General features: G+C 44.3%; 3 protein-coding genes across 6 annotated transcripts; 2 read left to right on the forward strand and 1 right to left on the reverse strand.

Annotated features, from left to right (window-relative positions):
• Window positions 1–116: 116 nt before the first annotated feature.
• On the reverse strand, window positions 117–4,772 carry LOC105698846 (PMS1 protein homolog 1). Of its 3 annotated transcripts, none has more exons than XM_012423448.1 (13): window positions 4,686–4,772; window positions 3,694–3,885; window positions 3,461–3,581; window positions 3,198–3,362; window positions 2,794–3,068; window positions 2,579–2,698; window positions 2,346–2,501; window positions 1,762–2,255; window positions 1,366–1,627; window positions 1,111–1,252; window positions 662–968; window positions 414–552; window positions 117–335 (listed from the first exon to the last, which is right to left on the reverse strand). In XM_012423448.1, exons 2-13 carry the CDS (start codon window positions 3,847–3,849, stop codon window positions 222–224), a joined length of 2,451 nt encoding a protein of 816 aa, XP_012278871.1. In that variant the 5' UTR covers window positions 3,850–3,885; window positions 4,686–4,772; the 3' UTR covers window positions 117–221. The 3 variants fall into 3 exon arrangements, with proteins under 3 accessions (XP_012278871.1, XP_012278869.1, XP_012278870.1); XM_012423446.1 differs by having other exon boundaries at window positions 1,762–2,270; XM_012423447.1 differs by lacking the exon at window positions 4,686–4,772 and adding an exon at window positions 3,979–4,019 and having other exon boundaries at window positions 1,762–2,270.
• On the forward strand, window positions 4,405–6,911 carry LOC105698849 (RISC-loading complex subunit tarbp2). The gene is made up of 4 exons (XM_012423450.1): window positions 4,405–4,564; window positions 4,625–4,963; window positions 5,194–5,446; window positions 5,953–6,911. The coding sequence occupies exons 2-4, from the start codon at window positions 4,628–4,630 to the stop codon at window positions 5,991–5,993; spliced, it is 630 nt and encodes a 209-aa protein (XP_012278873.1). The 5' UTR covers window positions 4,405–4,564; window positions 4,625–4,627; the 3' UTR covers window positions 5,994–6,911.
• Window positions 6,912–11,950: 5,039 nt separating this feature from the next.
• Window positions 11,951–21,568, forward strand: LOC105698817 (GTPase-activating protein). 2 transcript variants are annotated; one of them, XM_012423398.2, is made up of 14 exons: window positions 11,951–12,028; window positions 14,655–14,775; window positions 15,285–15,554; window positions 16,700–16,856; window positions 16,972–17,159; window positions 17,258–17,593; window positions 17,673–17,874; window positions 17,967–18,185; window positions 18,297–18,421; window positions 18,507–18,638; window positions 18,969–19,075; window positions 19,155–19,398; window positions 19,476–19,817; window positions 19,894–21,568. In XM_012423398.2, the coding sequence occupies exons 1-14, from the start codon at window positions 11,974–11,976 to the stop codon at window positions 20,453–20,455; spliced, it is 3,060 nt and encodes a 1,019-aa protein (XP_012278821.1). In that variant the 5' UTR covers window positions 11,951–11,973; the 3' UTR covers window positions 20,456–21,568. The 2 variants fall into 2 exon arrangements, with proteins under 2 accessions (XP_012278821.1, XP_012278822.1); XM_012423399.2 differs by lacking the exon at window positions 11,951–12,028 and adding an exon at window positions 13,563–13,640.
• Window positions 21,569–24,150: the final 2,582 nt, after the last annotated feature.

Genomic DNA, 24,150 nt, shown 5'->3' on the forward strand with positions numbered 1-24,150 from the left:
TATTTTTTAATCAGATTCTTTTCCCTCATTTATATCAACAATGAAATAAATTTGGTTCTACCGAAGAGGAATGTAATATTTCTGTATGAACTCGCATGAAATGACAAGAAATGTGATACATATTATCATAAAATTAAAATATAATTATCTAGTTTACAACTATTTCCTCTTTGTACAATTATTTGTCAGTAAAATACAGGAGACAATGGAAGACGAAAACATTAAGATTTTTCTTTCTTCGTCAGATGATACACCGGATGCAAGAACGATGCGTCGTCATCCGATCCGACCAGCCACTTCGTTAGAAGTTGATCGAGCGTTTCGATGTTGATAGTCTAAGGCATTAAAGCAAAGCAAAAATTATTCCATGAATAACTTCTGTGAATAAAATAACTCCCGACACTAAGACTCACCTCATCAGGAGAGGGTTCTCCAGGATTAAGCCTTTTATAAAGGAGCTCTACATCAGTAGCCCAAATCTGTGAACCTGCTCGTATCAACCATATTTTTGAATTTAAAGGGCCAATTACCGTATAGGGCTGCTTGGACATTCTGTAATATTAAAAACTCCAATATCAAATTATAAACTAATATCAGCCCATTGCTTCACTTTCCAAATTTTTCAATACGACGTAAGAAAAAAAGTAAAACAACGACTCACGGTTTGGACGCCTTTTCTTTTAATCTACTTATATCGATTGTCCAAAGCACGGTGGTCCTTTTAAGGTAGCCTTCCTTTTCTAACACTGGCTTTTCCTTTTTCATCTTTTCAAAAATCTTCAACAACGTATTCTTGGTCTTCGAAGCCTCCGATTTCTTTTGGGACTTTCGTGAAGTGTCCAACCGTTCATTTTCTTTTACTACGGAATCTCTGTAGTAACCACGCTCTTCTGATGATATCGCTTTCCACTTAGCAGCTAACATCTTCGCAACCTCGGCTGCTGAGAGTCCAGGATTCTCTTTCATAACTAAATCAAGTCATTATTTTACTAAACTGCGAAGTACACCAGGGTGTACACCACCATGCATTTAAACATTCCCCTCACTTTTCTATTTTAAATTATTTATATTGAGCACCGACCCCCGAAAATGATAAATAAAGTAACTTACTCTGCACTCTAGTTTCCTTGGCAAACCTATGAAATCCTTTGCATTTATCATTTCCCTCATTTGACGAGCGATCATGGACATTCTGCTCGTTAGAAATCGCACTGGCTTTCGTGGTTCCAAGTATCTGTACAGCTGTACCACCCTGAATAAGAAAGCAAGTAAAAATACATCTTATAAAGAAGAAATATGAAAGTATTAAAACGCGTTTCCTTATAAATTCGAGAAAGGGAATAAGGAATGGAACGAAGAACGTACTATTAAGCCAGGGATCTGCCCTTTACTCCAGAGCTCATCAAAATTATCACGTCCCTTGAACTTCTCGATAGTTGCTTCCGGATCAAAGATGGACAACTCATTATCCTTGTGATGAAAATTTGTAGAGGCATCACATACGAGATTTTCTTTATCACTAATCTCAGAATCGACTTGCGAGCTTGTAGATTGACTGTGAAGGACCTGATCTGCTTCCGTTACATTTTGAGCAAGTTCTGGCCACTCGTCATTTACCAAGTCCATGCTGTAACGATAGTCAGATAGCCCAATTATATTTTTCTAATTACGGGAAAGACTAAATAACAATGAAAAGAAACTTCACAAGTATTGATCGAACATTCAAAGGCTGAAACTATTCCACAAGAACTAATATCATACCTCAATTCTTCAGGTGTTGGATGGATGAAATGTTGTTCATCGGTATCAGTTGAATCGGTATCACAAATAGTCGAAATGTCTGACGTCAAATTTGACTTGTCATTCGGATTACAGGGCCGATCAGCTATCTTCAAATAATTCTTCATTGATTCGGTAAGAACGCGATTGTCCTTTTCAGTTTGAAGAATTGCGGAGTCATTGCTACTCTTGGCAAAATTTCTTTCTTTGTTATCGGTACTATGTCGTCTGTGAGCATTAGTTAGCTCATGAGAGACACGTTTCACGCGTTCACTTTTTCGATATAGGGAAACTTGGTGTTCCAATTCCTCAGATTCTATTTTTCGTTTTTTACACTGCACGCCGATTTCGTCTTCCGTCTCGTTCTCATATACAGTATCGTCTAAATAACCATTAGATGAATTGCAAGTTGTATCGGTTGATGACTTTTGTTCCTCGTGTATCTCATAGTACTCTGTTAAAATTTCCTTTAACTTCTGCAAAATAACCTGCTGTAAAAATAATTCCCAATGCACGATTATTCCTAGTTGCAAATTTTAAGGAGTTCTTGATGTTAAGAAACTTACCTCATTTTTAAGAAAAACTCGGGTTTTGTTGGGCTCCAAATTGATGTCCAAATCTGATGCAGGAACATGAATATTTAAGTAAAATAAAATTTCCCTAATACGAGTTCTTTCTTTAAGTAAGTTTTCAAAATATTGCGATATTCTTTCGTTCATAACCTGCGACCAAAGGGGTATGAATTAGCACCAAGGTTTTATCATGGTTGAAAAAATGAATACAGACATAATCCACATACCTTTTCAAATACTTTATAGCTGACGGGTCTATTATTTACAGAAATCATTGGCTGTCCTGAAAAACATATTTCCAAACTTTCCACTTCTTGTTTTTTAGGTACCATCAGTTGCAATTGAACCTGTTAATGTAATTAACCAAATGAAAAATGAAAGAACCTTTAAAATGTTTATGTACCCAACTTTAACTTCATACAACCAACTAATACTTATATACCTGATCACTCTTATTTTCAATCCAATCCAAATTTGAAACAATTTTCTTTCCTATCACAAAGGCTAATGCTTCTTTAGTTGTGTTAACTGCATGCTTCATCCACGTGACATTATCATTTACCCTAAACATTATCCTGAGACTAGGGTGACAAACGGCAAAACATTTTAATAAATAATCTAACCGTTTAATTTCTCGACTGATAGTTTGTTTATCATTGGCTATCTGTCTTCTTACAGGTAAATCTTTGAACAACCGATTTACTGTGACAGTTGTACCTAAACAAAAATATCAATCCATGAAAAAATTCCATATTATCATAAATTTATCATTAAAAATTGGATTCAATTAACATATATCACAACTCCGCCACGCTCAAAAAAGTTGCCGCAATTCTGGCTACTCACCAGTAGACCGATGTACAAAACATGTATTAACTACATTTCCAAGATGGTCAAAAGTATACAATGTTGCTGCTTCATCATCCTTTGTTTTCGTACTCACATTAACATCAGCAGCTTGGCATAACGCATTAAGTGCTTCGCCCCGAAAACCATAAGTTTTTAAGGATTCTGTAATTTGATTTTTTATCGATTGTTAAAAGTACTTACTCCATTAAAAATTAAATAATCATAATAAACATTGTACATAAGTGTGAATGCATAAAAACCTAAATCTGTAAAACTGGAGATCTTTGAAGTAGTCGAAGGAAGTGCCATACGTAATGCATTTTCCATTGAAATGCCATGTCCATCGTCTTTTACTTCAATGCTCGTTACACCATTGTCCACCTTAACAAATGAACATTCCAAACAAAAATTACGCAGATGAAAATATTTTGAACGCGTTCATACAAATAAAATAACCAGAGCAAAACTCGTAAAGTACGCATCAAGTACTTACAAGACTGATTTCTATACATTTTGCACCAGCATCGAGAGCATTTTCAAACAGCTCTTTAACAACTGCATACACAGAAGTTACAATTTGAGTAGTTGTCAGAAGGCTGGCTGTATTTTTATCTAACACCGAAATGGACATTTTTAATGTGACATTCATAAAAGTCACATACTTTGATGAACTCGTTTTCACATCCTGTAAAAACCAACAATCTTATCCCGAACGTGACAGTTCGCAATAAATCCCGAATGTGACAGTTCGCAATAAATCAAAATTACATGACCTTACAAAAGCAAGAATTGTCAGAAATTGGTGGGGCCTGAATTTAAATTAACAAAACATGTCTACCGATTACCCAAATTCCCGCCTATTGCTATTTCTGCTATTTCATAACGGGGACAAAATTGAACGTAGAAAAAACAGAAAGCCAGATAGAATAAAACTACTTTTTAGGCGCTACTGCTACAGTAGCTTCATTTTTAATAAATATACTCATTTGTTTACGTTTCTTAATTTTATTAGTTTCTCTATTAATTTTTCAGTGAGTGTAATTAATTTGGGCGAATATTATCAATGTATACGATAATGTCTACTGATTTTTGAACGTTAGTCAGGACGCGAACCTAGAATTTTGAGTTGCAATAGTGCCTCGAGGGTGCAGCACAAACTCAATGACGAAAAGTTCTCTCATGAGTCGTTCTCTACTAGCTTCACTAAATTTCAAGATATTTCTTTTGATAAGGCTTGTGATACCGTTAAATTTGATTACATTGATTTGGTTTCTGTTACATCCGGTTACGTCAGCCTTTTATGGTTATCCCGCCGATTGTTTATTCAATTTGTTCATCATTCTACGTCGGACAATACACACAAGGTAGTAACGAATAGAATTGAGTACTGAAGTTGGAAGCTATTAGTTCTTTTACATTTACAGAACATGAGCAAGACGCCGATAATGATTCTGCAAGAGGTAATGACAAAGAGAAATGTATTACCGGTTTACGATGTCATCAGTGAAACTTCTGGAACACATGTTAACTCGTTTACGATAAGAGTAAAATGCGAGCAATTGTCTGCCGAAGGAACTGCCACGAATAAAAAGGAAGCTAAGCAAAAAGCTGCCAAAGAAATGTTGGATTTACTAGACAAAGCTGGCAAGTTGGATTCTTCTTTTCTTCCTTCAGTGAAGAGCGATGCCGTTCACTCTGCAAACGTCACTTCTACATCGTTCGTGTTGGATGGTAACACTGTCAACCATGTTGGTAAATTACAAGTACGTCATCAAACATTCTTTGTTAAAATCTTTTCAGGGTGAAATTACTAAATTATGCTTTTTATATCCTCATTTCAGTTTGCTTAATGTTTTTATAAAAAGAGCTCAATTCTAGCTACAATTAAATGTACATATATTTATTTATTCATTTATTTCAAATCAGTATTATAATAAACAAGAGTTATTTCAAGGCATCTTTTTTTATTACATAAGTGATTCTGTTTTTACAGGAATACTGCTCAGTACGAAAAATGCCTAATCCTGTCTATGATGTCAAGAACATAATAGGACAGTCTCATGATGCACAATTTACCATGTCTTGTAAGGTATCAAAAGTTGAAGAAGAAGGTTCAGGCAGAACAAAGAAAATTGCTAAACATAATGCAGCAAAGAAAGTAATCGAAACCCTAGCTCGTACCGACAGCACATTAAGATTTGATTCCCCTAAAAAGAGTGAAAAGGGGCTAAAGCGTGATCTTGAAGGTATTGGCATGGCCATTAAGAATCTGACACTTTATGAATCTAAACACTCCACGAATGCTTCCGCTGGGATGGCAATGGACCGTTATCCAGAACTCTCAAAATTACCAATTCTGGTAAAGAAAAGAGTACATGCAGTAAAAGATTATCATAAAGTATTGAAAGATACCATTGAGGTGAACAATTATAATAAACTGATTAAGTGTTTGGATTATCACCTTAAAAGCACACCTAAAATGAATTGGCAAGACGTTTTGGGTGAAATTTCCACATACTTAAACACAAAGTTCAAACTAGAAAACGTTTTTATTTCACCTACCTCGAAAATGCAAGTTGCCTGTATACAAATAGATACAAATCCAAAAATAACCGAGTTCGCTTCTGGTCCTACGTCCACACAGGCAGAAATGTGGGCCTTCGTTAAGATTATGATAACATTAAGAATTCTATTGTGATAAAACGTGTGTTTTCGTGCATATGAGCTGAAATATTGGAAATTCTTCTTCCAGATAATCAAGAAGCATCGGCGAAGTTAATGAAAACAACTTGATTAAAAACATGTCCGTGAATGCATTTACAAAATGAACGATACTTATCAATTTGTCCGTCATATTTCTGCACTTGTAAGATGTTAGAAACAAAATATGTGATGTTTTAATCAGTTAGTTGAACACTATAATGAAAAGTTGTGATTTAACAACACGAAAGTGTATAATAATCCTTAATCAATTTATTTAGACATTAGTAGATGTCCAGATATATGTTACGATGAAGTTCAATTCTTTACATTTATCATTATTCTGTTTTATACAAGATAAATAGAAGCATATTACACATTGTTTAGAGAATATTAATTATTTTAACATACATGTGAGCATATCATAGTAGGGAAACTGTTAGAAGGCGAAACAAGTACGAGTGAGACGTACTAATTACATGGTACTTTTTTCTCCGCAATCGTTACTAAGTCGTGAGAATGAAGCCTTACGGGAAAATCTATAAAAAGTGTCTCGTGCACGCTGCAATAACACCATGTAAGAGCATAACAGTAATTGAGCGTACGTTTCCCAAGTTTTGTGCGAAGAAAGGCTGCAGAGTTGCTCGCCAAGTAACGTCGTACGTACCCGTTGCGTGCACATGTAATTATTAATGCTATAATTAATACAACCCACGCGTACTATTATTGTACGACCCACCTTCCTGTTCGAGCGGCGTCTATTGTCTCAAGCCGAAAGTGCATTAGAGCTGCAACAAACCGGATTATTACAAATAAGGTAGAGTTTGACCACGTTAAACCATTTTACGGTCTATTACCAAGAAAGGCAGCTCGTAGAAAATAATCGTTTCCCTCGAAATAAATTTTACAGGTCGTCGCTGCGCTCCGCCGAGTTTCTAGATTCGATCGTCTTCCATTGTTCGTTATCGAGATCGAGCGGTTTATTCTAATAAAAAAAGGACTTCGCTCCCACCAGTGATTTTCTTTCCATCCAACGCGTCTCTACCGCAAGATTAACATTCTTCCTGGAAGTAGGAAAAGTTTCGAGCCGAACTTCCCGGAGCATTGTCAACCCTTAATAGGAACTAAGGAACGGAGGTTACAAAACGGAGAAACTCCGAAGAACGTGAAAGGCATTATGGAGCGTGCGTACGCTCGCGGGTAAGTAAGACAAAGCGATAATTGTACAATGTGCCTCTCGGAATTGCGTAAGTAGGACAATGTTCTCATCCATTGTTTTTCTCAGCTGGGAAAGCCGTCGGGGCCAATTAACGCACTCGTCCGGATTTCCAATCGCTGCGGGCGAAAATCGACACCGCCTGGAACAATCCAAAGAGGTCCTGTAAAAAAAACCCATTTCTTCCCCAAATAATTCCCGGCCCTCCCGAACATCCCACTCCGCTTCTACATCCTGGGAGAGATTTCGAAAAGTCCGAGCCTCCGGAAGGATTAGCGTCACGATTGAATTAAACTCGACAATAACGACGGAAGTTCATTATGATGCAGCCATGACGCCGGGTCCTTCGTTAATTTGTCCCCTGAATGGGATTTTGTAAAAGCCCCTCCTCTGCTTCCGGTCTCCCACAGGCGTAACTGTGCAATGCTACCAGCCGGAAGGGCTTGCAGGTACCTTTTCGAGATCGTGGTTTGGTCGTTTATTGCCATACTTCGCATTTTATTGTCATACTTTGCCATTTATTGCCATGCTTAGTATTTTATTGCCAAGCTTTGCAACGTGTTCCGCCGGGATGCATGCGCGCGCACGGTGATAGGTGCGCGCGCTACGACGTCCCGCTCGCGAGTGCGCCCCTCGCTAGCCGCGTCGCGCGCACATGTGCATGGCGGCGCGCGGTCACGTGCCACGTACGCTGGGCGGCGCGCATGCGCGAGCACTGTCGTACGCGGCCGCCACTACCGCACGGGTTCATTGATAGTTTTTCCCTTTAGCCGAGACCCATTCACGCGACGCGGCCACTCAATTCAGAGCCGAGCCGAGGCCACTACCACACGGACCTGGTCAATGGCGCGGCTCCTCGCGATCGATCGACACGTAATCCCGGTACTCGCAAATATCCGAACGGGGGGGAGGAGGGAAAATCTCGCGGGATCGAAGCGCTCCCTGGGACTGACTCCGGAAATAGAAAGTGGTGGGCACGAGGGATCGACATTTGGGACGAGGGTGTTTGCTCGATGGCCGAGGAAAAATTCGGTTGCCTCGCGACGTAACGATTTATCGGAGCGAGACATTCCGAATATAGATTAAACCGACGACCGCATGGCACGGAAGAATTAAGGTGATATTAAAGGGTCATTCCACACCATATAAAGATTTGAATCTTTTCCCCGAACTTGGTGCAGCGATTCATTTGAAACTTCGACAAGTGATTTCGAGGACCCCAAGGATGAACGTGGTGCTCATGAAATTCCATTTTTAATGAAACATTTCTTTTTTATTTATCTCGGACTCGAGCCAAAAATACATATTTTTTTGTACGAAATTTCAGGAGTACCATCTTCTTCCTTATGGCTTTATAAATATTTTCAGGTTTTATGTATATCGAACGACCCTTTCGTATCGCACCTTAACGGCACGGATCACGAGTCGCTACGATTTATCGTCACACGGGTAGTCACCTTAACTCGGACTTCCGACTTTCGATCGCAGATCCCGGGGACGTAATTTATGCATCGACAATCGACGGATCGATAGAAGTGCGCCCGTTATCCGGCTCGTTTCCTCGTGATTAGGCTATGCATAACTGTACGCCGATCTAGTCTAATTAGAGGCGGTTGACGATCGTGGGTCGAGGTCTGGGCGATTGCGATCTGTGGGATTATCGTGGTCACTTCCTGCATTAGGTAGAAACCCGAAATCCCATAAATTAATTCTTTGTATCGACAAGGGACTCCGCTTATTAATTTCGGGCGAGGAAAAATGAGGGGGAGGGGGGCAGAAACGGAAATCCTTCGAGACGCGTTAAGTACATCCGGGTTGCGGGTCATCAAGAAGGCGATTGGAATCTACGGAAGAATTAGTGTACTTAGGCGGTACTTCCTGTCCGGAAATGCCTGCCGATTATCGATCACCCTCGTTATTTAGCTATTTCGGGGTTCTCTAAGCTCTGGGAATTTCTCCGATAGCATTTTTCTGACCGAGAAGATGAGACTCGGTCGCGAAGGGAGAGATCTCGTTCCGGCTCCCCGAGACAGATATATCAATGAGAAAAACGCCGAAGGAGAGGAGATACGGGTATGATAAAAACGAAAGGATTTACCGGAGTCTCAGTTTCCGCTGATAAAACGGCCGAGATTATCGCTCGGGGAGTTCTTGGATCTGGGGACCGGAAACGCTCCCCCTAAATCTTACGAGAGCACTTCCGAACTGACGTAGAATATATGAAATTTAAATTAATCATCCAAAAGTCCGACGAGTCAAACAGAGCGTTATTCAGCGGAAGACGATTTTTCTTTTCTTTTTTTTTCCTTTTTTTTTCAACGTCTCGCTAATCGAAAAAACGCGCCGGCATATGATGCGTCCGACTGCAAAGCGACACGTTTAACGGTGATTTTCAAGCGAAATTCATGTCAAGGACTTGACCGTAGGAACTTGCGTGGGAACGGCAAGTACAGGACGGTGTTTGCTTTTTTCTCTCTCTTTCTCTCCCTCCCTTCCCCGCGTTTATGCCTCTTTTTCTCCATTCCTCTTTCAGCAACATGCGGCGCGGTTGCAACTAATTACGCGCAAGCACTCGTAAAATTGTGCGCGTGTCAATTGAAGCCCTCGACGTGAACTCTGCCAGTCCAGTGCATTTACCCGAATGTCGTAGTCGGGTATTTCGATCAGCTGATCGCGTACCTGGAAAAAAAGGAGAGCTCCGGAGGACCCCATTTAATTTGACTTTTCCTCGTTTCGTCAACGAGGAGTTTGCTTTCCTGGCAAATTTGTCCGTCAAAGATTGAATTCTCCAATAGTGAAAATGAGCAGAAGTCGGGAATTTAGTTCGTATCTCGTAATTAAGACCCTCGTGAACCTCCTAAACGATCGCTCGGCCGCTCTCCCGCTTTGGAGGAAACGTCCCATATCCGGTAAGGACTGCCGGTAATAAAAGCCGGGAATTTCGCGGAACCAGATAAAAGGAAAAGGAAAAAAAAGACCTCGATCACCCTACCGTATCACCCTAAAATGCAGCGAGGGTAATTGCCGCGGTAAACGGCGAATCCAAAGCGGGTCTCGCGTCGAGAGATTCGACGAAACGAAAATTCCCGGAGGCTTCGAGAATCTAAACGTTTCATCGAAACGAGGAAACGGGGGAATTTGCGAAACTCTTTCTTTCATATCTCCCTTTTTCTTCTTCTCCTTCCCGCAACGTGCTCGACCTGTACACGGGTACACACGAGTGCACACTTTGAGCGAACCGAGAGCGAAGAGTCCGGAGAGGAGAGGAAGCGGGCTATTGCGCCATCAGGAAGTGGCTCGCTACTTACACCTACTTACACCGACTTACACCTACTTACACCGACCTGCGGTTACTTACACCGATTTACAGGAGAGCGTGGGGTAGAACCGACGTACGAGTGCGAACCATCGGGACGAAATCTTCAAACGCAATCCTGCCCCGAGAGAGGGACACCCGCGGAACAAAGCTTCGTAATTTAATATTAACAATTCCCATTAGCGCCGTTAATGTTTACAAGCTGTGCTCTGTTTATTCGGGACATACCGGGATTTTGCATTCGACGGCAGCGAACGATAACTCGGGTTGGATGGTCGGGCGTGAAATATCACGCCGGAGGATACCAAGAAGTGTCTTGTCTCGTTGCTCCATTTTTTCTCTGTTTTTTTCTTTTTTTTTTCCTTTAACAATTTCATACGATGCAAGGCTCTTCAGGGTGAATACTTTCCGTCGCAGTCTCCTCCAGGCTTGCAGTACAGGCTGACCCGATTGCAGCGTAAATTCATTAAGCCTCCGCGACCATACGAAATTCCTCATTTGCAAGTCCTAACTGCACCGTATGCAGTCATTCATGTAAATGTTAAGAGCGACGGTGTGTGTCGATTGTAGAATTTTCCCGGCGGTGTCCGGTCCGAGGCAGTCGGCGATGACCGAGGTGATCGAGGTCGTTTTGTCAATTCAAATGAAATGGTAAAAACACCGGGTGCTTCATTCGATACTCGTCATGGCACTCGGTGGCATAAATATGCGCGCCGATGATGCACCTTCCTGTATTTCGCTCGAACTCCTGGACTCCCGGAACGGCCGGGTCACGGGTTCCGAGGGTGTAAAAAATATTTTCTGTTACCTCTCGCCTTTTTAACGTTCCACTTTGTACACCGGCAACTCTCGTGGAAGGCCTCACGCTGTCATCCCTATTTTCGTCAAACCTCCGGTGCCTTTGATTAGCGGATAAGAGCGACGTGGATGGAAAGCCGAAAACCTGGAAAACGTATTTTCAATGCCTACTCTTAATTCCTACTCTCAAGGTGATACAAAAGAGTCATTCTACACATATAAAGCGTCATATCAGATGAAATTTAAAAAAAAAAATTATTTATTCCTCCCAAACTGGAACTATGGGTACAGATTTTTTTTTATTTTTATTTTTTATGAAATCTCATAAAGCATCGCGTTCTTCCTTAGAACCTTCATAACCACGTGACGAAGTTTCAAACGATTCGGTGCACTCAGTTTGGGTATCAGTTTTATATATGTAGAGTGACCCTTTCGTATCACCTTAATTCCTGTACTAAGTGCCCGTTTTAAGCGTTGGCATGCTCTCTCGTCCCAGTCGTGGAAAAAGCAGCGACGAAGACGAGGTCCAGCGCGTCCCGGTGTGCCGTTCCGGGGCCCCGGGCTCGGCGGGCGCGTCCCTGATTGGTCCCCCTCCTGTCATGGCGGCGCCCGTGGCGCGGCGCCACCTCTCATTGGCCGGTCGCACGGCCCTGGGCCGCGAGCCCATTCACAGAACGACCGCCTCGCCGCCGCCGCAGCAGCGTTCCGTTCGCGTAGTCGCTCGCTAGTGTCATGGAGGTAACATGGCCGAGGAGACGCGCCTAGTCCGCGTTGAGGAGAGGCTCAAGATCAAGATCGGTACGCACAGACTAACCCGCGTGGTTTTTTTCCCCACCTAGAGGGTACGAACGTTGCGTCCGCGCCCGTTCGCGACGGGCGAGAGGTTAACCTCTCTGCGTCGAGACGGACCCCCAAGGAACGGCCGAAATCGGGCCGTGGATTCCCACCTTGGGTTTCGACAGGCTCTCTTCGAGGCCCTCCCGGGATTCGAGGATTCCTCTCGGTTTCTGGATTTAGACGGCGACTCGGAGGTAACTCGAGGGAGGACGAGGGGCAGGAGTCGGCCCGGTGACCCCGGGGATCCTCGTGGTCGTAAGAGGGGCTCGCTTATTTGGATGTCGGCCGGGACGCGAAGACGGGCCGTACGTGGGTCGTCGCTTCCTGCCGGGCGGAACGCCGACACTCCCACGCGTCGACCGCCTGCGAGCCCGACCACCCGGGGCCTCAGGAATTGCCTCAGGAATTGTCTCGGGGTCCTCCAGGGCTCCTTCGAGTGCCACTTAATAAGGGGGTCGATAACGTCTCCTTGGATCAAGGATGAAAGCAACGAAGGAAAATCCTTAAGGAGTAATATGGGATCGACTCCACAGTGGTGCATCCAGGGTGGAAGGTGAATCGGTGTCCGTGCCGTTAGTCTTCGAGGGAGCTTATAGGATGTCGTGAGATCGGAGACTTGGATTAGTTTTATTACTGTGGGATAGGCATCGTTTACCTATTTTAAAGGAATGGTACAGTGCTCGGATACCATTCGGAAGAGACGTCGATGGAAAGAAGCGAAATTGACCTTCGAAGGAACTCCTCGAGAAGGCGATCTTGGAGACGAAGGAGGAGGTCGACGAGATCAGGGAGTTTAATTTCTTATCTTGTAGTGGGATAGAAGTGGTTCATTTCGAGTCATTCGTCGCAAGAATTCCCATGAGTTCGGTTTGGTTCGTTCGTTCTTGAGAAATGTACGGCTTGATCGGACTTTCCACGATTACTTTTAGACTCTCTGATTTGGATTACCAGAACGATGGTATTGTAGACCCGGGGTAGGAAAAGTCAAGTTTTTTGGACGGTCAGCTTCAATGTGTACTCCTCGAGAAAGAGGCCCTTTACCAGGAGGGATGTTTAAATTATGTTTCGACAGACCCAGGTACAATTGGCAATCGGGAAGGCGCCGAAAGATCACCGATCTAGTGTCAAAGCAATATCTGTTCCTGAGACCCTCTCACGTGGATTAGATCTACGAGAAACGGTTGTTGAAATTTCCCGCGTTTCCGCGTAATGTCACGTGGTACAATTCGCCCGAGATAAAGAAACCTGGCGTTTATTCGTTCGCAATTCTCGGACGGTACTCCTCGAGATTCGTGTATCCGAATCGGGAGCATTTATCGACCGAGGTATTTACACGATCGAACGAAACGGTTTATCGCGTTCCCGTCTGCCGTTTGGAAAAAATATCAAGATGGCGTTACGGCCTGTCACGTGGTACAGCACTCAAGCCCGTATAAAGTTTCCCTTCTTCCCCGGACGATTGTTTCTATAAATATGCAGTCCTCGGTCGAAGCTTCGAAGATCACCTCGTTTTTCAGGAAACTTTGATTTCTCGCCCCGATTCCTCGACGGGACTCCGTCGGGCAAACGGCGAGTTCGTATTTGCTGACGAAGGAGTCTTTCCAAAGAGGGTCACGTTACGGTTCGCAAAATCGACGCGTCGTGAAATCATGAAGATCGATACGTCGTGAAATCATGGAGATCGATACATCGTGAAATCGCGGAGATCGAAGCGTAATGAAATCGCATTCAATCGACGCGTCATGAAATTGCGAAAATCAAGCTTAAAACCAGTCTTGGTTTCGTCCCTCGCGTTAGCGTCTCGTATTAATTAGCCGGTGGAAAACGTGCCATCCTTTCGCACAATGGAAAATGATTTTCACGAAACCAGAGAGGAAACCTAGATCTAGGCCCGTGTATCCAAACGGAGGATCTAGGTTTCGGAGCGTGGAATCGAGTGCAATTGCGCAGTTAGCAATTTCTCTAATTATAATTAATCCATTCCGGACGTTAGAGCGGATTTCTGGATTTGGCTGAGGTTGGCAGGAGGTGTGCGATTAAGGGCCTCGGATAAAAGCCGTTCGATGGTCATTAGTCCTAATGATTAGGCCTGGCGACGATTAGTTTTCGCCAGGGAGGCGTTCGGAATTGATCGGCGATCATGTAAACAAAGCACCGATCGTTATCGGGGATCGATGACTCACCGCGATTCGGTTTCATTCAGGTCGTTTAATTGACGCGAAGGCTCCTTTAACGAGGCGACAAAACCGGCGGAATGAGCAGGGTCTTTGTCGATTATTTACATGAATTACGTCGGAGGGCTATTGTTAGAGAATTTTCGATTTTTCATCGGGCTACCCACTTGCCGATTAATACACCGTCGAATGATTTTTTTTCCTTCTTCTTCTCCTTTTTCTTTTTTCCTGCAAGGACGACGAGGGGAAACTTCTCCTGCTCGTGTGGAAATTGCCGGGGCTCACTTTATTGGCGTTTTCCGCGTAGAAAATTGGACGCTTCGTTCGAAGAAGTAAAAAGAACGGTTACGCGAGTAGGTCAATTCAATCCGAGAATGTGTCGTTAATGATTCGTTTTTGTTTTTTTCTTCCAGGGGAGGCCAAAAATCTTCAGAGTCGAAGTCATGGATCGCCCGGTGCGAGGGACGTTTATTGTGCGCTCTCCCTCGACCAGGAGGAAATATTCCGCACCACCACGATGGAAAGAACTCTTAAGTAAGCGCCAAACGATCTATTACTTCCCCACCGCACGTAGAATAAGTATTCCCGAGCATGACGAGAGGTTTGACTTCAACAAATGTGGGAACGAAAATGGGCCAGCGAGATTTTCCTTCAGGCACGTTTTTGTTATCTTGACCTCCCTCCAAAAAAAAACTAATTACCTCACGGCAACAAGAATTCTAATAATTGCAATATTATTTCCTGGCGACGACAAATTGTATATCGCTCGTACTTGCAATAACGAGAATATTTTATTAGCCGTTGCTATACATCCATTAGCTAATTTGGCAAGGAGATTTTTTAATGGATCGAAAGAGTAGTCATTTCTACGTTCGATACGATTGGAAACACTTTTGCTATCGGTGGGATTATTCCTACAGTAAGAGCGAAACTTTATCAGCAATGCTGTCCTTTGCTGAAAGCGCAAATGCTTTTTTTTTTTCTTTTTTTTTTCCCCCCGGTAAGTGTATGGAACTAATGTTTACTCGTTAAACTCGTTGCAGTCCATTCTTCGGGGAGGAGTTTCAGTTCGAGGTGCCCAGGAAGTTCCGGTACCTCGGGATCTACGTCTACGACCGGGATCGGCACCTGAAGCAGGACAAGATATTGGGGAAGGTCGCGATAAAGAGGGAAGATCTCGCGACCTACCACAACAAGGAGCACTGGTTTCCTCTGCGACCGGTCGATGCCGACTCCGAGGTGCAGGGCAAGGCTCACCTGGAGCTCGCCCTGCAGCCCCAAGTCGGTCATGCTCAACCTAAATTGACCGTAAGGTGAGGGAATCGGGTGGAGGCGGTTATCAGACCGTCGGTGTCGTAACTTTTTCCCTATCGGCGATAACGAGGGAGAGACCGCAAGCTCGAGGTCTAATCGGGGCTCCGCTACATCCCATGGGAACATTTTTTTTTTCTTCGATTCTTTAGCCGATTTGCAAGGTCCTTACCGATATCGCCCCAGCTTATCGATCTCCTTATCGATTAAGGCTATTGATTAACGGAAAAGTAGATCAATAGTGAGCGAAGGCAAGGCCTTGTGACCTATCGCACGGCAATCGTACCCAAGAAATTTAGGACCCGTAGACGACGAGCTTCTTTGTCAACCTGAAATTCGTCAAGCTAGTAAAGGAGAAAAATATCTCTCGGTCGGGTTGCCGATTAGCAAGGATTAGGGAAAGTGGATCAATGCATTTTAGCGCCAGACGGCTAATTGACTTTGCGTCTTCGTCGTCGTCGACAATTTCCTTGGCCTTGGGTGCAATAATGGCATCCTGTTTGGTGGCGTGTCGCGCCTAGGAAAGCCAACAATCGCAGGAAGGAAACTCTCGTAATCAATTTCTTATGCGGATGAATAATCCATGCACGCGACGGGCGCGATAGAATTATTTTCATGAATCACAAGGGCTTTCCATTAGCCTTGTTTCTGCCAGGAAAGAGGATGCCAACTTATCCGGGCGATGATTCTTCCGGAAATCTTAGTCAAGTGTAGGTTAACATTTTTCTTTTATTTTTTTAATGACAATTATACGACGCTTTATAGGCCTGTTGCCGAATATCGTTTGTCAGAGGCGCTTTTAACGAACTCTTTCTAAGCATCGCGTAAACGCTATCTGTTTTTATCGGGAGATCTGTTTATCCGAAGTAAGCAATTGCAGATACTCCAAGTGCCGAGATTTTTATCCGGCAAATCATTTGTCCCCTGAGAAAAAAAAAATAGATAACGGAGGAGAAGTATTAATGGTATCATTGACAAAATGCGATCTCCTGATAGAGGCGATATCTCTGCTGGTTAATGAATGAAATTCATGCACCGAAACGGGAGTGCTGCTTTTGGATCGTATCGTTTAATTTTGCTCTTACTACATTTTTATTCGTAGTATCTGATTACGGTACGTTAATATTTTTCTTCGTTCTTTTTTCAGGGTCATAGAATGTAGTGAATTAACCATTAAGAACGGTGGCTGTGATCCCTTTGCGACTGTGACCGTCATCTATAGTAATGGGAAACAAATATCGAAGCGCACAAAGGTCAAGAAGAAGACGGTGTCTCCGTACTTTAACGAGACGTTCGTGTTCGAGGTGAATTGATTTTGTCACCTGGCTTCGGTTTCATTAATCCGTTAATTTCATTAATAATTCATTAATAGTGTACCGTGGACCATTTTAAACATTGTCTTCTATCCTTTTAACGCAGCCCGAGCTGACGGAGGCCAAGGACAAAGACGTAACTCACTATTCCATCGACGGTGGGGAAATTGGTGAGGTGGTCGTTGGTCTTTGGCATGCTTCTCCGGGAATGGGGGAACATCCTGCATTCCTCGGCGAGGTTCGCGTTACCCTCAGGGGACTGCAGAAGCAACCGACCAGCACCACGACGGCATGGTAATTGTCATTATCTTATTTGTTCACTATGTACAGAGCGATGAACGTCCTTCGCGGGAACGGTTCAGGCTAGCCACTTAACAGATTAATCGTTTCAGGTATTTTTTACAACCCAGAGCTCCGAAGCACCGGCCCAGCAAGATTTCCAACAATTCGACACCTCCAGGAACACTGCCAGGTCTGGGTTCGCTACGCCTCAAGATACATTATACAGCTGACAATGTTTTCCCTTCGGAGATGTATGACAGGCTGCGCAGTCTGTTGCTGCAAAGCGTTAACATTCAGCCGATAACGTCGTCGGCCGTTTATATTTTGGGGGAGATTGTCGCCAGCAAGATGGAGGCTGCGCAGCCTCTGGTCAGAGTGCTGGTCCATCATGGACAACTGGTATCCGTAATGAGAGCTTTGGCCAGTCACGAAATTTCAAAGCTTACGTAAGTTATACTATGCGTTTATTTCATCGGGGCTCGGTCGCGTTGCGTCACGGATCGGTTATTAAGTCTTGTTTCGCAGGGATCCTACGACAATCTTTCGGGGCAACACGCTAGTGAGTAAAATGATGGACGAGGGCATGCGATTGGCGGGTCTTCACTACTTGCACAGTACCCTGCGACCTGCCATGGAGCAAGTCTTTCTGGACAAAAAGCCCTGCGAGATCGACCCAACTAGGGTGAAAGATGCGAACACGATTCAGACTAACTTGACGAACCTGAAAGTAGGCTTTTCTAGGGATTTTTTTCTTTTTACGCAGAAAGTGACAGAGATACTTAACGATTGATCATTTGTTGTTTGCTTCCTGCCTTCTAGGAGTACGTCGAAAGAGTATTTACAGCAATAACCACGTCAGGTGTGAGATGTCCTCCGTTGATGTGTGAGATGTTCTGGTGCCTGCGAGAACTCGCTGCGACACACTTCCCAAAAAATAAGGAGGTTCGATACTCCGTCATCAGTGGGTTCATATTTCTACGGTTCTTTGCACCAGCAATACTCGGTCCAAGACTGTTTGACATTACCACCGAACAAATAGTGAGTTTACGTTTGAGGTTAAGTATAAAATGACGTCATACCGTCTTTTACGACTGACGTTTCTATAAAAGTAACGTCGATTAATTATATTATACGTCGAAATCTTTTTAGGACTCTCAGACGAACAGGACTTTAACGTTAATTTCAAAGACAATCCAAAGTTTAGGGAATCTGGTGAGTTGTCGAGGAGGTGCCGGTAGTGTTTGCAAAGAGGAGTACATGGAGTGTGTATATAGGTGATCATTAAATTTTTCCGAATCGAGAGAGGTCGTGAGAATTTCTTGAAATATTAAAGGTCGATTTTCTTCTCTCCTGTTGCAGAGAATTTTATACCGAAAGGCACATTCAAGCGGTGAAGCAGTTCTTGGAACTTGTATCGACTAGCAGTGGTAGCGGGACTACGAAGCAACGTCCAACTACTTTGCAAGAACAACCGGTAGTGCTTAAGGAAGGGTAAGCAATTGTTCTAAGTAGAAATAAAATTTACATCGAACTAATCATATTAACAATAATTTTTGTGTTTCGTATCTCCTGAAATATAACCCATCTAATGAGAATAATTTATAGAAGTACTCATCGTACACTCCAAATTTTTTTAAAATAAAAGACACATTTGCTCCGCTAATAAACAGTCTTTTTCTAATAGAACATATTTTCTCTTTGCGCTCACTGGTGATCGAAGCAAGAGGTTGGTACTGTCCGGAACATGCAGTTATCAGTGTCCAACTATCAATTCCAGCTACAACAAGGCGCCTCATTGACCGAGAAAATTTCTTCTTACAGAGTTATGATAAAAAGAGCACAGGGTCGGAAAAGATTCGGGCGGAAGAACTTCAAACAGAGATACTTCAGACTGACTACGCAAGACCTAACGTACTCGAAAACCAAAGGTGCGTGTCGATTACAACTTAAATGAATTTTCCATGGTACTTTATAAGATGAGATACATCCAGTAATCTCTTTTTTTAGGGAAGGAACCCTTGTGCAAGATTCCGCTCGAGGAGATCTTGGCTGTGGAAAGGTTACACGAGGACTCGTTCAAGATGAAGAACATGTTCCAAATCGTGCAGCCGCAGAGAGCGTTATACGTGCAGGCCAGCAACTGCGTGGAGGAGAAAGAGTGGATCGACATCCTGACGAAGATCTGCCACACGAATTGCAACCGATTAGCAAAGTATCATCCAAGTGCCTACATAAACGGACACTGGCTGTGGTAAGCGAGCTACTTATCTTCCACCCGATTAAAGTTACATCTTGCACTTAAATAATATCGTACATTGACGGTTCAAGCTGTCGAGCGGGGGCCGAAGTCGCACCAGGGTGCAGCGAGGTCTCGCCAGGAATAGAGGCGGGTCTAAGGATGGTCCTGGACCCAGACCGAGACTTACAGAGGATCCACTCGCTGATCTTCACGAACATGTCGCGGCTGGAAACCCTGATGAGCGCGTGCGAGTGCCAGGCGGTTTATGGTGCCAGCGAGATGTGCGTTCTGCCAAGTGGAGGCTCCCCGATCGAGGACGTTCCCTCTTGCTTCAAGACCTTAAACGCCCTGAGGGAGGCCGCGTTCGCGTTGCAGCACGAGCACAGAGCCTACTTCAGGAGGCTGGCTCGCGATACCAAATACGGCAGCAAGTGAGTTCCTCGTAGCGGAATATGTCTTTTCATAGTACTTTCCTAGGATCGTTGGTGACCGATATCCGCATTACAGGCAGGCGCCCATCGGCGACGACAACTACCTCCACCTAGCAGCCCGGGCGGGCTTCGAGGGTCATCCTAAACTGGCACACGAGTCTGAGAACCTGGGCCAACGTCGGGTAGTCTCGGACACCGGGAACTGCTACGACGGAGGCGTCGTCTCGAGGCGGATCGAGGATCGCGGTTACGAGGACCACTCGCTCCGCAAGTGCCTCGACCCGGACTCGATAAGCCGGAGGTACGAGAACGAGTCGTCGAGCCTGGTCAGGAGGTACGAGAGCAACGCCGAGACCCTAAGGAGCATTCAGAGCGACCTGAGGAGGTTCGACCGCAGCCTGAACAATACCCTGAGGTCGGAGAGGTCCGAGAGGAACGGCAACGAGAACCTGGAGAACCACAGGAGGCTCGAGGGCTGCGGGTCGCTCGCCTCGGAGGGCCTGTGCGCGACCCTCTCGAGGAAGCTGAGCGACTACGAGGACAGTGGGAAACTCGACGAGGGTACCCTCACCAGGAGGATCAGGGACGATGCCTCGGACATCTCCTCGAACTCGCTAACCGGCCGTGCCAACCACTGAGATTAGTTTCTTCTCGGGCTGGAGCTCGAAGGACTCTCAGGGTCCTCCTTCGGGGCGGGAGGACGCTCGGGGGCGAACTCTTTAAAATCGGAACTCGACGACCGTTGACGGAGAAAAGGAATTCCGTGAGATTAGAAGAAACTCCCGGAGGCCTTCTCCCGCCTCTGCAGCCGATGTCGCTCCGAGCGACCGGAGGACGGCCGTACTTTCGAGCTCCTCTTCTAACGTTACGCGGTATTTAGAGGGAAGGAAAGGAAAAGAACTTTGTACGTAACGAGTTTCGTTAGATCCTAAGTATATGGGAAAGCGAGTGGTCTCTTGTCGGGTCGCTTTCCCTTCCCATGGATCCGGGGATCGCCCCACGGTCTGAGATTAGGGGTCGACCGGGCGCGGATATCCATCGAGAGATCGGCGTAGCTCGGAAGTGTATCACATACACTTTCGACGTGTCCGACCGCAAAACGGAGCGAGGAACGCTCTCGGAATGGAAATCTCTATCTTTATTTATTTATTTATTTTTTTAATCGACTTTGAGGGCGCGCAACACCGACCATTCCGAAGGAGTCGCGTCGTTGTAACCGCACCGGACTGCAATCTCGTTTATCCTCAAAACCTGTGCTCTGTACAAAAGTCTACGACGTGTCTTGAGAAATCGTCGCGATCTTTTACGCGAGGTGTCTTGCTATAACACAGCGTTCGCAACGTTTTCGTCCCTTACGGGTAATTATCCATTTTAACTAGCGCTTGCGACGACGCCCATAGAACTCGGTGTAATCTTAGCTAACACCCTGCCTTTAGTTATCTCTCGAGGTTGTCCCGATTTTATCTTCGCTTAGCTCGTAAAATGCCTGCCTCTTCGTTCCTCCATCCGCGAACGGTGGCGCTGAGTTCGCCCAACGTCCAGGGAGGTGTTATCAGTGCCGAATTAATATCGACACGACCTGTAGGAAATGTATATTTTTTAACGGGGTCAAAAGGTTAGATATCTTCGAAATTTAACGTAGATGCCCTTGGACGCGGAATATCTCCATACGTTTATATCATTTCACCGAATCAATGGAAACGATCGGCGACTCTTCCAATCGCGTCGCTTTGACATTGCTCAATGGGGGGGAAAAAAAGAATTAAAAAGAAGCCCAAGTTACGCAGGCTTGTTCTTCAATCTCGATATAATGCTCATTAGAGGGAATGTTAAAATCTAGGGGGCTCGCGAAGCGTCATCGAGAAACGTATTAGGTCACTTTGTCTTCCTCGATTCTACCGCTAGTTCCTTATTTGTCGTGTAGCGATTTTGGAATTAACGCGGGAGCCCGTTTATTAATAAATTAATTAACTAGGGATTAACGGAAGTCAAGGGGGGTAGCGGTGCCGTTCGTCGCGAGGATTTCTATAAACCTTAAACCGGCCGAGGGTATTTAATCGATAGCCGTCTCTTAAACGGACACGATGAACTTTTTATATTCTCTCACTTTCGAGTTAAGCCGCGTTAAGGGGGTGCGAAAGTGGCGTAACGTAAAAGTCTCCTTTATTAAGCTTTTCTCCGTACTGGACGTACCGATTCGTCGGAAACTTTACAACGTGATTACAAAGGCTACAACAAAGGTCCCGACGCCCTGACTGATTTTAAATTTGTACAAAATTTGTTTATAGGTACCTTGAAATTTTTTTATAAAAGAAAAAATTAAATGCCACGGGCCTCAGGACCTTCCTCATAGCCCTTTCGTAATCACGTTGTAAAGTTTCAGACGATTCGATTCGCTCGGTTTGGAAAAAAAAAAAAGTCCCATGAACGATTGACCCCTCGGATGTCATTTTTAAATGCCCTTGACGTGAAAATGAAAAAAAAAAAAAGACAAAGGAAAAGCACAGGTGACCGCGCACAAGCACTACCCTTTCAACGGAACAATTACAACCGTAAGGCGTATAATGGCTAAAAGATAAATAGACTCGTTCCTTCGACGATGGCACGGCATAGGGTGAAATGATTAAAATTATCCACGTGATCCCTCCAATCTAGGAAAGAGGTAGCAGGTGTCTGACGCTATCGTCGATTACACATTGTACAGTATAATCATTACGCTCGTTCGATTAACGGAAGATTGAGAGATTGATACGCGAGAATAGTTATCGCGAAGGGAGGTTTTAGCTCGTCCGATAACCGTTGTACAGTGTACATAGAGAGATAAGGAGGCAGAGAGAGAGATCGTTTCGTTTCCACGTTGCGGACCGTAATTACGTCTTAACGAACGTCTTCGATTACCCGCTAGGATTAAGGATTAAATGTATAAGGATTTTATGAATTTTAAGGAGCCAACACCATACCTAAAACACGAGCTGATCGATCACCGAGCCGCGACTAGTCGATAGGACAGAACTGATATATCGGCGCTCGCGGTTTTGTGACGGACTTTTAACATATCCGCGTAAAGGCCTTCGCGTCTCCAGGGAAGTCCCAGGGATATGTTTTCGCTGGCCAATTAATAAGTAAGGGGAGTACCAGTTGCTCGTTCCTTATCGGTGCTCGAGGCGATTACGAAGTCGCCCTCGTGGATCGCGAACTCGGGAGAGCCGTGGCCAACTTGAATCTCTACAAACGGAGTGTCGGATTTGTCTTCATTTAACCGACTAACGATCGACGACTAGTCATAAGATTGATCGATGTAAATAATTATATTATCGCCGAAAAAAAAAAAAGAAGCGTGGACCTGGACCTTCCTCTCGACGAAACATTAAGTTGGCCATGTAGCTCCGTCTATCTTTCTCTTTTTTTTTTCTCTCTTTTTTTATTTCTTAAACGCATACGTACTATTTTTGGCCAGCACGGTATCAAAAGCGTTAACGCGAAGTGCGTCGTCAAGGATATCGTTAACGTCGAGATGCTGTCATTAACAGCTGATGCGCCGCTTACATCAGAGCAACGTCACCGGTATACATTGCGAGGCGTTGCCGCGGTACTCGAATTAATGAATTAATCCCGAGACGAGGGATCCTAGTGCAATTTAACCCGGGGGCATGCCCTTCGTAATATCCCCGTTCGGGGGATCTCTTCTTTTTATATGCGGATTTTCTGCAATTTCTCTCTTCCAGACCTGGTGTGCGAGTGTTCGCTATCCCAGGAGACCGCGACCTCTCCTACGTGGGTTCGAGCACGTTAACCAGATGTTAAGGAGTAACTCACCGTTGTTGAACTTAATCGAGATTAATGATCGCTCGTGGCGAGGACCCTTGTAACAAATCGCTCCAAGGTTTTACCGATTAATCGCGAAGTCGCTTCCGTAATCACCCGGCGAGTGGTCGATCGCCCTTACTCCGTTAATTAATTCATCCAATCGGGCCTCTCGCCGTTTTAGACGATAATTTTAGTATACGTGACGCGTCACGTATGTCTCACTTGAATTCCCGAAAGTTTCTCCTTTCTTTTTAATTTTCTACGATCCAAGACTTCTACCCTTGGTTGGTAGTATCGTAGACCTTGTACTTGTTTTATCGTTTTTTTTTTTTTAACACGATCGACAGAACCTGGGTACACGGACACGTATCCAGCCTTGTCCACGAGGGTATACGAAAGTTAGGAAGTTACAGTTAAAGTTAACCAGCGATTAAAGATAACCCGCCGTTAAAGTTAACCTGCAGTTAAACTTAACCTGCGGTTATTAATCGAGAATGACATAAGATCGCGATACATCGTTGGAGCG

The sequence above is a fragment of the Orussus abietinus genome, unplaced genomic scaffold (genome assembly GCF_000612105.2).
Source record: "Orussus abietinus isolate OABI.00-Male unplaced genomic scaffold, Oabi_2.0 scaffold12, whole genome shotgun sequence".
NCBI classification, from domain to species: domain Eukaryota; kingdom Metazoa; phylum Arthropoda; class Insecta; order Hymenoptera; family Orussidae; genus Orussus; species Orussus abietinus.

What these genes read in the sequence shown, in the direction of transcription:
- LOC105698846 (XM_012423446.1), bottom strand. Translation starts at nt 3,849, where the DNA reads ATGAATGTCACATTAAAAATGTCCATTTCGGTGTTAGATAAAAATACA. An exon ending in AATGTATAGAAATCAGTCTT is followed by an intron (nt 3,582 to 3,693) that starts GTAAGTACTTGA and finishes TCATTTGTTAAG; the next exon opens with GTGGACAATGGTGTAACGAG. An exon ending in GGCAGATCCCTGGCTTAATA is followed by an intron (nt 1,253 to 1,365) that starts GTACGTTCTTCG and finishes TTTCTTATTCAG; the next exon opens with GGTGGTACAGCTGTACAGAT.
- LOC105698849 (XM_012423450.1), top strand. Translation starts at nt 4,628, where the DNA reads ATGAGCAAGACGCCGATAATGATTCTGCAAGAGGTAATGACAAAGAGA. An exon ending in ACCATGTTGGTAAATTACAA is followed by an intron (nt 4,964 to 5,193) that starts GTACGTCATCAA and finishes CTGTTTTTACAG; the next exon opens with GAATACTGCTCAGTACGAAA. An exon ending in GCTAAAGCGTGATCTTGAAG is followed by an intron (nt 5,447 to 5,952) that starts GTATTGGCATGG and finishes TTCTTCTTCCAG; the next exon opens with ATAATCAAGAAGCATCGGCG.
- LOC105698817 (XM_012423398.2), top strand. Translation starts at nt 11,974, where the DNA reads ATGGCCGAGGAGACGCGCCTAGTCCGCGTTGAGGAGAGGCTCAAGATC. An exon ending in CCGGTAGTGCTTAAGGAAGG is followed by an intron (nt 18,639 to 18,968) that starts GTAAGCAATTGT and finishes TTCTTCTTACAG; the next exon opens with AGTTATGATAAAAAGAGCAC. An exon ending in ATAAACGGACACTGGCTGTG is followed by an intron (nt 19,399 to 19,475) that starts GTAAGCGAGCTA and finishes TGACGGTTCAAG; the next exon opens with CTGTCGAGCGGGGGCCGAAG.